Here is a 13,079-nt window from a genome sequence, read left to right as displayed (position 1 = left end):
TTTCTCTAATTGCAACAGGCTTTGAAAGCGAACTGCATGGATCCTGACCAGACTGCGCGGAACCATGCTGATCGCAAATGCACTATGTTGGTTTTCTCATGGTGAGGCTCAAATGGCAATCAAAATAACAGGCACATGTGTAATCAATAACTTTGTCTCAACATTATGCTAAAGTCAGGCAAGCCAAGTGCCATTTGCCAACTTCTCTGTAACTTAGTCTTTTACAGTAACTGGCCAGTCAATAACGCTTTAACAAACTTTAACTAGCATACAAAAGAAATGGCATAACAGTAAACAGCTCAGAGCTGAAACATTCAAACAGTAACAATTATTAAAATTCTGACTATCTAAGGGAGAAAACTATTACTATACATTTACACATGGAACAAGGAATAGTATAATCCCAATGTAACAATGGGGATAAATCCAGTGATATGATAGAAATGTTATTTATAAATATTTTTATTAACATGAGTAGACGGATAGGTTATCAAAAATGTATTTTCAATACAAAGGGGGGATGCTATACTGTATTTCATAGATCCTGCTGAATATTTGCCTGCAATATTACTGCCTATATATTCATACATAAGGTTTGTATAGTAACAATTTTCAACTGTATTTTACCTCAACAAACGTGACAGTACTTCCTATATTATGATCTAATGGTATTACACCTTGCAAGTTTTTAATCAACTTAGTTTACAAGGCAATCCTAAAACTACTAATTTAGGTTTTGTCAAGTTTGCTGAGCCTGTCTATTTTCCAAATACCTCTTTCAGAACTTACTCTTATTATACTGGTAATAAAGGCTATTTTTTCTGGAATAAACTAGGCATAAACCAACCAGTTTAGAGGGAAAAGATCCCTATCTTTCCATGTTATATACACAGAGTGAATTTCATCAAATATCACTGACAGCATTACTTTTATTTCAATTTTTCTAATCCTTTTAGATATTGTAACAGTATCCATTCATGCAAACAAAGATGAGGTATTTGCAAAACACATGCTCTGATTTCACTCAAGGTTCCTTCAACCAAAACAAAAATGGACAAATTATTACCGAATATATAAGCTGAAATAAAAACTTATTCATCAGACACCATTCAAAAATATCATCACAACTTAGATAATTATATTCTTAACATATCTGTTTGAATCAGTTTGTGGACATTCTTAAAAATGTTTATTCTAAATATTTTTTTTCCCCCTTCCAGAATAGATTTTCAAAACTAATCAATATAAGTCATCTAATGAGGTCTTTCCAGAATTCTATTTGACAGAATGGAAAACTTGAAATACAGAAAACCTGTTCTTTCCTGATCACATGATCACATAATCTTTTGCATATTTCCATCAGTCACATAGATTTTATAAAGTTGTATTGTGAAATAATAAACAGAGTGAACACTTGACCTCTTCCATAATGCTAAACAACATAATATAATATGTAAAAGAGAACTGCTTCATATTTTTTAGACTGTCTAGATTGAGAACTATATTTTGCTATCAAAAAGTAGCTGACAACATGTTAATTTCACATACTGTACATGTCATGAGATGCACAAAAAGAATAACAAGAAATACTTACATCATTTAGAATAGAAAACTGGCCTTTAAAATAATCTATTAAAGAGTTGGAGTCTTGTTGCTCTTTCTCCCCTGAAAAAAACAAAAAAAAACAACATCATCCAAGTGCTTTAGAAGACATGGAATAGGCACAAAGTAAAGCTACACGACCTTTGACCTCCAAGTGTGACCATGCCCTTGGATAGAATGCCCACAAGTTAAGCACTCTGCATGTTTTTTCGATGAGGTAAATATTTTATGCTAGCTTTATGAAAATGTTCAAAGCAGTTTACAAGATAATGAGCAGACACAAAGTTAAGCTGTTTTACTCTTGACCTCAGTGCGACCTTGACCTTGGATGAAATGATCTGGGTTTGGCGGTCTACAAGTCGCCTTAATAAGGTAAGTAACTGATGCAAGTTTGATGATAATCTTCCCAGCGGTTAAAAAGATATTGAGCAAACAAATACGGATGGAAGGACAGATAAATAGGTGACTCCAATATAGCACCAATATACTTTCTTTCTGAGGGTGAATTAGCTAAATGTTTGGTACAACTATCTGACAGGGACATCTTCTATTAAACTGTGAAAATATCACTGAAAATATCACTGATACTTACAAGTTAAACTTTTCTGTGTATCACTCTCCATTTTCTTCACTTGCTTACGGAGGGCATCAGTTTCTCGTGCCATTTCTGAATTTGCTTCTGTAGCTTCCATGTATTTGCTAAAAACACATTTATTGCATAGAATGAGTTATTGACATTACATGAGAATTTAAATAAATATCCATGCATGTATTTATGATAAAACATGTTTCAGTATCTGATACATTAAAAAACACTATTAAGTAGTGAGATATGAACATCTAAATTGTTCAATATCAAAAAAATTTGATAGAAGTTACTCATTCAAAAGATCTAGTAAAAAAGCCCTCCTTATTCCCAAAAAGTCAACTTAAAAGTTCTCTTGCACTGTGTAGCTATGATACAAACTTAACTAGAGCTATCACAGAAGGTGATGAATGTACCCCCCACATGCACTGACACAGTACATTGTGATTTGATGCACACAAGATTGCATAATTATGTGGACTGTATGTACAAAGACACCATGTATATAGTATAGTAACAAAAAACAAAGTCCCATAACTCTGCAGAATATTTATCTAAAAGAACGTAACATGCACCATGCACAAATAGGGTTGGTAAGTTTCATTAAATTGTGTGCAAGGGTTTGGGAGATTAGGCGCGCACAAGATTGCATATGCAGACATATGTATATAGTATATTAACAAAAAACTAGGTCCCATAACTGTGCAGAATTTTTTTCTGAAAGAACCTAATATGCACCATGCACAACTTGGGTAACTACTGATCACTTGTGTTAAGTTTCATTAAATTGTGTGCATAGGTTGTGGAGATTATGCGCGCACAACACTGCATAATTATGCAGACTGTATGTATATAGTATAGTAACAAAAAACAAAAGTCCCGTAACTCTGCAAAAAAAATTCTGAAAGAACCTAACATGCATCATGCATAACTACTGTTGTTACTGATCACTTTTGTGAAGTTTCATTAAATTGTGTCAAGGGGATGAGGAGAGTTGGTGCGCACAAGATTGTGTCTACGGACGGACAGACGGACGGACGGACAGACAGACAGACAACCTGAAACCAGTATACACCCCCTTACAACTTTGTTGTCGGGGTGGGGTACAATAACATGCAACTTTATTATCCAAAGACACTTATTATTTATTATTTTAACCTTATTCCTGTATTTTCATTCTGCATTATTATCTAAATAAATTTACAACTGGCTTTATCCTTATTAGTTTTCTATACATATATCTACTTATGTAAGTGTAAAACAAATGGTCTAAAAATTTGTAAACAGCTTAAATTATTTCTAGTTAGAGAAACACTTCATCTAACTATGAGAATACCTTTCAATAACTGCTAATTGTTCTTTGACTTTGTTCAGCTCCTCAGTTATCTTGGCCTTGGCTTGAATCTCACTGTTCAGACTGGACTGCAGATTGAGGAGCTCCATCTTATCAAGTCTCTGTGAGCGTCGGTTCCTCCAGCGCTGTCGACCAGAGTCCTCAGATACACCCATCACTTTCAGGTTTTCAAGTTCCTCTGTCATCTTGCCAGCGAGAGCTTGTAGGTAACCTCGAGCATCTTTCTCATCACTCACCCTAAAATAATCATTTCATCATTAACTTATTCTACTGTCAAGATTGTCAAAATTAATGTGACCTCGAGCAAGAATGTTGAAAAAAAGTCACACAAGACAGGAGTGTTTTAATACAGTCTCAATAAGTAAACAGCTTCTCACTTACATGAAGCACACCTGTGTATGGAGTAAAAGCTAATGTAATGTGATAAATTTAATGCAATTTAAATGTATTATTGATCAAACAAGAATGTGCATATTACAAATTTATGTTTAATATCATAATCTGCAATCTGCCATGAGTCGTGCAGGTTCTAAATACAAACAAGAGCACTATTGTGCAGAGCAATGTGCCTATCATGTTTGAGAATCAAAAGGCCAAAGAATATGGATAGACGATTAGAACCCCCACACCATACCTCTATCTGATAACTTTGCATGACAGTGACCATGACCTTTGATCGAGAAACCTCAAAATCAAGAGGTCCCCTGGTAAATGTTCTGTTTTAATCAACTGTCATTGTAATCTTAACCTTAGACCTACTGTCCTTTAAATCAGTAGCCGTCATTCAATGCCCAAACAGTCTGCTTGTCTTTGACCTGCCCACCCACCTAAAAATCAAAGGGCTTCATCTACTGCCCACTGGCAATGTTCCTACAAGGTTTGAGGGTCACAGGTGTACTAACAGTCTGCGTGATCCTGATCTTTGAAAACATGCACTCATGATTAATATAGATCATGTAATGCCCATGGACAGTCAAGGGGTTCAAATATTCAATGAACTATTTTTGTAATGGGATACTGACCATTTGATGATTTCTGATATCTGTGCCTCCCACTGTGCCACAGACTCGCGTTTATCATATATCTCTCTCATTTCTGACTCCAATTGGTTCTTCTCTCTCTTCACACTCTCAAGAGTTGTACGATCCTGAAATAACAGCATGTGCTACATGTTCAACTTCTAAAAACATGCTCTGATGAACCAGTAAGTGAAATAATCTAATATTAGGATATCATCTTGTACAAATCAATATGTCAGCTACAGCAGTGTTTTTTTGGCTAGTTGTATTGTTTAACTCCTCTACACTAAGTTATCTTTACAGCTAGATTCAAGGTCTGTATTACATCAGTATCAGAAAATACAAAATTTTGTATACATAACGTAACAATGTTACCAATTATGATCTACTTATCTTAAATAAGGGCAAAAATGGAAAGAGGATTCTTGTAGACAAATTAGACATTGGTAAAAGAACTTATTCCCTTATCATCAACTAAATAGCACAAAGTTCCTAAACCATGCAACTTTGAGAATTCTTTTTCACAAGTTACAGTCTTTTTGAAATAAAATTCAATTTTTATCTTACATCTTTTTTACAACACAGTAAATATACATGTATGTAAATATGACAGTACTTACTATATGCAGATCTTCTTTAAGTCTGTCATTTTCTTCAAGTACACTTATATTTCTTCTTTCCTCTTGTTCCAACCTACTTCTTAACTGTGAAAGACTAGTTCTTAATTCATCTATAGACTCTTCCTCATTCTGTCTCACTTTTAACAAGTTTATTTCATTTTGTAAATCCTTTTTACTCATTTCTAGTTCTTGCATTTGGTATTTTAAATCACTAAATTCATTTTGATGTTTAGACATCAATCTAGATAAAGTTTCTTCCCTTTCTAGATCTTTTCTATCTATCTCTGACTTTAACCTGAAAAACAGAAGACAATATTTCAAATACATCAGACAGTCACGACCTGTACAAAACAAACCTTAAGCATCAGATCAGTCACAAGATGCTATTCCATTTGCTAGTGGTCTCTGTAAATATCAGCCTCCATTTTCATATGAACAACATGTGCTCTTTAACTTTTTTTCCATATTACTGAAGGTGTTAATTGGAAGCCACTGCTACAAAGAGGCAGTATCATCTTTCCTGGAGCAAATACATCTTCTTGTATACAGACAAAAAAACTGTTTAAAAAGTATTTACAATACCTTCAATGTAGCGCATCATCATGCTACAGTAACCAGAGGTAGAAAATGTATTCAATTAAAACAGGGAAGATTTATGGAATGACCGATAAAACAGGAAAATTGTTTGTTTATTTGTTTGTTTTTGGTTTAACGCCGTTTTTCAACAGTATTTCAGTCATGTAACGGCGGGCAGCTAACCTAAACAGTGTTCTTGAATTCTGAACCAGTACAAACCTGTTCTCCGCAAGTAACTGCCAAGTTCCCCACATGAATCAGAGGTGGAGGTCTAATGATTTCAGACACAATGTTGTTTACGGAGAACATACGTCCTGCCCAGGGATGGAACTCAAGACCCCATGATCCGTAGACCAAGGCTCTACCTGCTGAGCTAAGCGGATAAAACAGGAAAGGAACATTTTCGGAGAGCAAAGGCTTTCAAAACATGGAAGAAATTACCTGGATATTTCTTGGGACAATTCTAGATTAGCTGTATTTGGAACTCTGTCTGCATGTTTTTTCTTCAGAGTTTCAATTTCCATTTCTATTTCCTGACTATACTCCTCCGCTCTCTCGCGCAATTTTCTCTCTCTGTTTGCGTCAGCTCTGAATTCTTCTATCTGTGAATGAAGCTGAGAAAAAGAAAAACACTTATTATTACATACTGGTTTCTATTCAGTTACAATGGTTCCAGAAACGTCCATATTTTTTCAGTCTTACCTGTACTAACGGTCACCTCCAATCAGCGGTCACCTCCGTTCAGCGGCCATTTTATGACGCCCCCGACGGATTTTCCTCTATTTTATCACTTTATTCAGCGGCCACCTGCTGTCCGCGGCCAGCGGCCACCAAAATTGCCTCCCGGCCAATTTATACGAAATTAATTGTGTTTGAAAAAAAATATAAACCACTCTGGCTTTTACAGAACGTAACGGCAATCTTAGATTTAGCGTAGACAATAAGCGCGGAGAGTAGCTTCCCTTACCAAAATGGCAAAAATTGTAAACAAACTTGTTTTGAAGTTGGAAAATTGTCTGTAACAATTTTTGTAGTAAAAAAAAACACGCCTGAGTTTTAGATTGCTAAGAAGACCATTCGTATTGCGAAGGCAAATGCACATCATTGTATCCTGGTAAAATAATAATGGAAAACCCAAAAAGAAATGGGCCTAAAGGCTAAACTGGTCAGAAGTCTGAAAAATACATATACTGGCTGCACCTCCGATCAGCGGTCACCTGGTTTAAGCGGCCAAATTGTCTGCTTCCCTTGGCTGGCTGCTTAAGACAGGTTAGACTGTATACTGTCGCCTGAATTTCTTATCAGGTGCACATCATAATATGTGTGTCATTGCAATAATTTTTTTAATTATGGTCAGTCTTATTCAGGCTATTTAACAAATTCATAATATTTCCATTACATTTGTTTGTGCAGATACGTATGTAATAACAAGAGGGCCATGATGGCCCTGTATCGCTCACCGGAGTACCATTGCTCAAAATGATATGATCGTGTTTTGACATAGAGCACAAGGCATACACATTAAATATCATCAGGATAAACATTTTCTTATAACAGTCGCTTTTGACCTATTCAGGGCCAATCTAATATGAAAGAAGACATAAATAATGTTAAAAACCAATTTCATTAGAAGCTGCTAAGGTGTATTCATTTAGATAAAAAATAAAGGGAGGTAATTTATCATAAATTCAGTCAATATGTATCTTCACTGATTGTCCAAGTCCATCTGTTGACATGAATGAAATTTCAGATCAGTATCTTCATTAGTTACGGAGATATACCCATTTTACTTTGAAATAAAGGGAGGTAATTTGACATAAAATCAGTCCATAATTATCTACCCTGATTGTCTCAGTCCAACTAATGACAATGATGAAATTTCAAGTAAGTCCTATAAGTACTTACTGATATAAATCCATTTTGATTACAATCAGGGGAGGTAATCAGATATGAAATAACTCTGGAACCTATGATTGGATCTGACAGATTCATCATGGAATCCAAGATTTATTGTTGTTGAAGATAATTTGGAAGTTTGTATCAAATCAAACCATAAATGAAGTCTCTCTATATGGCTGCAAAAGCCAAAATAGCAAATTTTGGACCTTTAAGGGGCCTTAACTCTGGAACCCATGAAGGAATCTGGCCAGTTCAAGAAAGGAATCAAGATCTTGTGGTGATACAAGTTGTGTACAAGTTTGGTTAAAATCAAATCATAAATGAAGCTGCTATTGTGCAGACAAGGTCAAAATAGCTAATTTTGGCACTTTCAGGGGCCATAACTCTGGAACCCATAACGGGATCTGGCCAGTTCAAGAAAGGAATCGAGATCTTATGGTGACACAAGTTTTGTGCAAGTTTGATTAAATTCAAATCATAATTGAAGCTGCTATTGTGCAGACAAGGTCAAAACAGCTAATTTTGACCCTTTCAGGGGCCATAACTCTGGAACCCATAATGGGATCTGGCCAGTTCAAGAAAGGAACCGAGATCTTATGGTGATACAAGTTGTGTGCAAGTTTAGTTAAAATAAAATCATAAATGAATCCTCTATCGTGCAGACAAGAAATTGTTGACGGACGGACTGACGACGGACGAAGGGTGATCACAAAAGCTCACCTTGTCACTACGTGACAGGTGAGCTAAAAAGGTTATAATCCTTGCACAGGGAAATATACACTCTTTCTATAGCGGAAGAATATTACGCTCCTAAAGTCATACAATATTTCCACTGCAGAACTTGTGCATATTTTCCGATATAAAGCTAATAGCCTGTAAGTTTTCACACCATACCAAGTTCACACTTCACAGTACAGCTTCCACAGAGAGAACATGACTGGGAACATGTGTATTTGTTCTAAGGAGGCTGCTCTGAACTGTGTAATTTGCAAAGAATTTTATCAAAGGCAATAGAAAATAATCAGCTTTATTAGTGGCTATTGCACTCCCTAAGGTGATGGAAACAAACTTAATGTTAAATTACTATATAACTGATTTTTCTGATTATTCTAACAGACACAGCTTTCTTCCCTAATGATTCTGAGGACATATCACTTTCATAACTGGGAAAATTTTCAAAATATGAAAATATTTAATATAAGTATTATTTGTATGTGCTTAATGTAACATTAATTTATAATCAACCAGAAAAGGTGAAAAAAAATGAAAAAACAAATAAAATTAAGTCTCTGAAACATTCTTTTACCTGTGAAAAAATGATCATTTTTACTTTTTGAGGGGCAGGTTAGTCAGAAATATCTTACTTTCCATTTTGGAATAAGTAAGAAAACTAGAGATGCTTTTGAGAAAAGCGCATGTCTCCCACAACTGCCTAATCACCTTGCGCATGCGCTTTCGTGCACCCAAAACGTACCCTATACTTCTAATTTCGCATGTGTTTTCGTGCAGGCAAAACGCACCATATACTACTAATTAGTAGTATAGGGTACGTTTTGCCTGTACGAAAGTGCATGTGAAATGAGGATTTTTCGGTAATTCAAGGGCCATAATTCCAAAGTGCCTGGACCGATTTGGCTACTTATCGAACTTGACCGAGGTCTTATGGTCAGACACATTTTGTTCAGGTTTGGTGAAGATCGTGTGAGAAATGTTCAACTTAGAGTGCGGACAAGCTTTGTGACAGACAGACAGACAGACACACACACACAGTCTGGAGTAAATCAATATGTCTCCCACACCACTGTGTGGTGGGAGATATAATTAAGACAATTAGCCCTCGAGTTAATGATGTAGCAATACTGATTATACCTCAGTAATATTTTTCTCCATTCTTCTTCTCTCATTTTTCAGACTGTCCATCTTTCTCTTATATTCATCTGTTTCTTCAGTTTGATTTCTCAGATCTCTTGTTAATTCTTTCACCTTGGACTGGGACTTTAGAAGCCTGTATAAAATATACACAAGTTAAACAGTGACAATGCCTCCTATATATCTCAAACTAATATTTAGCACAACATGTAATTAATAAATCTATACTGCATTCATCTACTAAATATAGATTTTAAATCAGAAATGCTTCAGAAGTATGTTGATGTATCAGCATTGGAAACACACAGAAACCTAAATAAACTATCAAGAACCTAAATTCATCACTATTATTCATTATATCAACTGATTTACTTTTAACTGTTGCGTTTAAATTGCCGTACACTACATCACATACAGTGATTCAACTTAATTGACATAAATTTCGTGGTCTGGCTCAGACTGGCTGTTGCCAAAAGTCCTACTTCATGGGATAGTATTAATTCCTTGATTTCATATGGGCCTTCTGTTTGTTCAATGGCATTTATTTTCATGGATTGATGGAATAATGATATCCACAAATATATCAGTCCCCCACAACATTACTGATTACGCAGTATATTTCACAACCACTAATATAGGAATACGAAATCTTTCTAATAACAATTTGTTACAAGACCTGAATGAAATTTAAGCAAGGTGTACATTATTAAATACTTACAAATCATTTGAGTCAGTGTATTGTTCAATGGCTATTTTCTGTTTGGCAACTGCATCTTTTAATTCTCGAGCTTGTTGTTTGTATTTATCCCTCAGATCCTGAATTTCCCGTTCTAATGTTGTCTTTTCTTCATCGATCAGCTTCATTTTACGTTCTATATCTTGTTTTGCTTCTCTGGCTTTCCTAAGGTCTTGTTCTGCTATACTTATTTCCGACTGAGAATCTGAAATTTTCACAAAACATGTAGCAAAATTAAGTTTTTCATTGGTATTCTTACGGTCTTATTCTACAACATTACTTTAAGGTGAATCTTAAACTAGAATGTGTCTGTAGGACACAGGGTGTGTCCCCCACTGTTAGATTTTTTTACAAATAAGGGGAAATAATTCAAATGTTTGCAGTCTTAATGGGGTATAGCCTCAACAAACATTGTATGAAAAAGAGTCATTATTCTAGACCATATACTTTTTGAGCTATGAGCATCACAAAAAAAAAATCCACAATTCTGGCTATTTCAAGGGCCATATCTCTGTAATAAGCGCTAAGATTCTCAAGAAGAACGCCAAGTGTGCAAAGTCACATTATGATATAGACTCTAGCAAAGTTTCATGAATTTACATTAAATAAATTCTGTATAAACTAAATACTTTTTGAGCTAGGCACATAATTAGGTGAAAATGTGCATTTTTTTACTATTTCAGGGGCCATAACTTTAAAAATATGGGATGGAGCCAGCCAAAGAGGTGTGCAAGTTTATAGCATGATAAAGACTCATGCAAGTTATCATCCATTTATATATTTTTTTTGAGCTAGGCACATCAAAATGTGAAAATGTGCACTTTTGACTATTTTCAGGGGCCTTAACTCCAGAAATAGGGGGCGAACCCAGATGAAAAATAGGTGTGCAAGTTCATATCATGATTCAAGGTTTCATGAATCTATATCAAATACTTTTTGAGCTAGGCGTGTCACAAGGTGAAAATGTGCATTAATGACTATTTCAGGGGTCATAACTCTGGAAATAAGAGACAGAGCCAGACGAAAAATAGAAGATGCGCAAGTTCCTGTCATGATAAAAGCTCCTGCAAGGTTTCATCAATTTATATGTAATACTTTCTGAGTAAGGCGCGTCACAAGCTGAAAATGTGCATTTTTGTCTATTTCAGGGGCCGTAACTCCAGAAATAGGGGGCGGACCCAGATGAAAAATAGAAGGTGCACAAGTTCATATCATGATTAAGACTCATTCAAGGTTCAATTTATATGTTACACTTTTTGAGCTAGGCGTGTCAAGAACTTCGGACAGACGATGGACGCATGCACAGACGATGGACATAGCGTGATCACAATACCTCACCATGAGAACTTCGTGCTCAGTTGAGCTAAAAATTCCTTTTTTATTTAGAAGTGTATAGTGTAGATTACCTGCGACAACTTTATGAAGAATAGCGACTTCCTCCTTAAGTTGTCTAGACTCTGCTTCAGCAGCACCAACAGCAGCAGACGCTCCGGAGGCATTGTCGCTGTTTAACTTCTGTATTGTGGCTGTTGCCTCTGTAATCATTATACAAAATGTTTTATATATGGATGATAAATCACTACTGTTCACTGGTAGAATGTGACCACTGTATAATTAAATGGTACTGATAAATCCATAAAGGAAATTTGAGCCGTGCCATGGGAAAACCAACATAGTGGCTTTGCGACCAGCATGGATCCAGACCAGCCTGCGCATCCGCGACGTCTGGTCAGGATCCATGCTGTTCGCTAACAGTTTCTCCAGTTCCAATAGGCTTTAAAAACGAACAGCATGGAGCCTGACCAGACTGCGCGGATGCGCAGGCTGGTCTGGATCCATGCTGGTCGCAAACCCACTATGTTGGTTTTCTCATGGCACGGCTCATTTAATGTTTCCACACAATCAATTCAGTTTTCTTTTCATTCCATCATCTGAAGGTACCACTGATTGCCCTATTATCATATATGAAGTAGCTCACAACTTTCCCATATAAAGGAATGTCGAGAACAGAAAACTTATTAAGATAAATATAGGCATTGCCCAAGAACTAATTATGTAACCTCTAGAATCGTGGTTTTGTATTCTACTTGACCCAGATGCCAAGTATTTATTTATATAAAGAAATTAATATAAATTGCACTTAAGTTGTTACCATTATAATCTGGATATTAAATACAAGGTACTGTTTTAAAGTGTGTGGAAGCCAAAGGCCTTCAATCATACTTTTAAACAGTCCTTTGAACTTTATATCCAAATTAAATGATCAACTAGTGACAGCTGTTGAAACAGCCATATATTCCAACATCATATCACTATGTATGGGTAACTTGGGATAAAATGCAGACTTTCCACATACAACTGCAATTGTTTAGTCCTCTGGAATACTCTACCTTCAGGGTAACAAGATTTATGTCAACTGGGATGCATCATCTGTATATGGCTAAGGAACACATCTGGACTTTTTTTGTTTGTTTCGAATCTCATGTATTTATATTTATTATATAACCTTCCATAACCACATCCATCTCCATTTTTCAGTTTGCTACTTTAATTAAGGACAAAACATTTACTATACACTCTTACTTAGAAATTCAATGTGTTAGGCCTAAAAAAAAATTCTTTGTTTCCGGCAACATGCTCAAAATAATTAAGGTAGGTAGGTACGAATTTTTTTTTTTTTTTTTGAAATGTTTTTTATTAAGTGGGACTTTTCGGAAATTATTTTTGTGTCAAAAAATGAATACAAATAAGGGGGTTATACCTTTAGAGCATCAGTAAGTTGATTTCTAACATCACTGACCATGTTTAAAGCAGAAAA

The 13,079-nt window shown here is 35.5% G+C and overlaps 1 protein-coding gene across 4 annotated transcripts in view; it reads right to left on the bottom strand.

Annotated features, from left to right (window-relative positions):
* The window catches only part of LOC123544855 (serine/threonine-protein kinase MRCK alpha-like), a 74,645-nt gene that overhangs the window by 36,595 nt on the left and 24,971 nt on the right, over positions 1 to 13,079 (bottom strand). For all 4 annotated transcript variants that reach the window (XR_008370613.1, XM_053541295.1, XM_053541304.1 and 1 more), the window contains exons 12-20: positions 11,668 to 11,796; positions 10,244 to 10,466; positions 9,526 to 9,661; positions 6,199 to 6,371; positions 5,182 to 5,476; positions 4,565 to 4,689; positions 3,525 to 3,779; positions 2,195 to 2,301; positions 1,595 to 1,665 (exon numbers count right to left, since the gene is read on the bottom strand). Coding sequence is in view for 3 of the 4 variants with exons in the window: in XM_053541295.1 (XP_053397270.1) it covers positions 1,595 to 1,665; positions 2,195 to 2,301; positions 3,525 to 3,779; positions 4,565 to 4,689; positions 5,182 to 5,476; positions 6,199 to 6,371; positions 9,526 to 9,661; positions 10,244 to 10,466; positions 11,668 to 11,796 (1,514 nt within the window). In the remaining variant the exon portion in view is untranslated. The remainder of the gene's footprint in view (positions 1 to 1,594; positions 1,666 to 2,194; positions 2,302 to 3,524; positions 3,780 to 4,564; positions 4,690 to 5,181; positions 5,477 to 6,198; positions 6,372 to 9,525; positions 9,662 to 10,243; positions 10,467 to 11,667; positions 11,797 to 13,079) is intronic.

The sequence above is a fragment of the Mercenaria mercenaria genome, chromosome 1 (genome assembly GCF_021730395.1).
Source record: "Mercenaria mercenaria strain notata chromosome 1, MADL_Memer_1, whole genome shotgun sequence".
NCBI lineage: Eukaryota > Metazoa > Mollusca > Bivalvia > Venerida > Veneridae > Mercenaria > Mercenaria mercenaria.
This window is presented reverse-complemented; position numbering and strand designations above follow the sequence as displayed.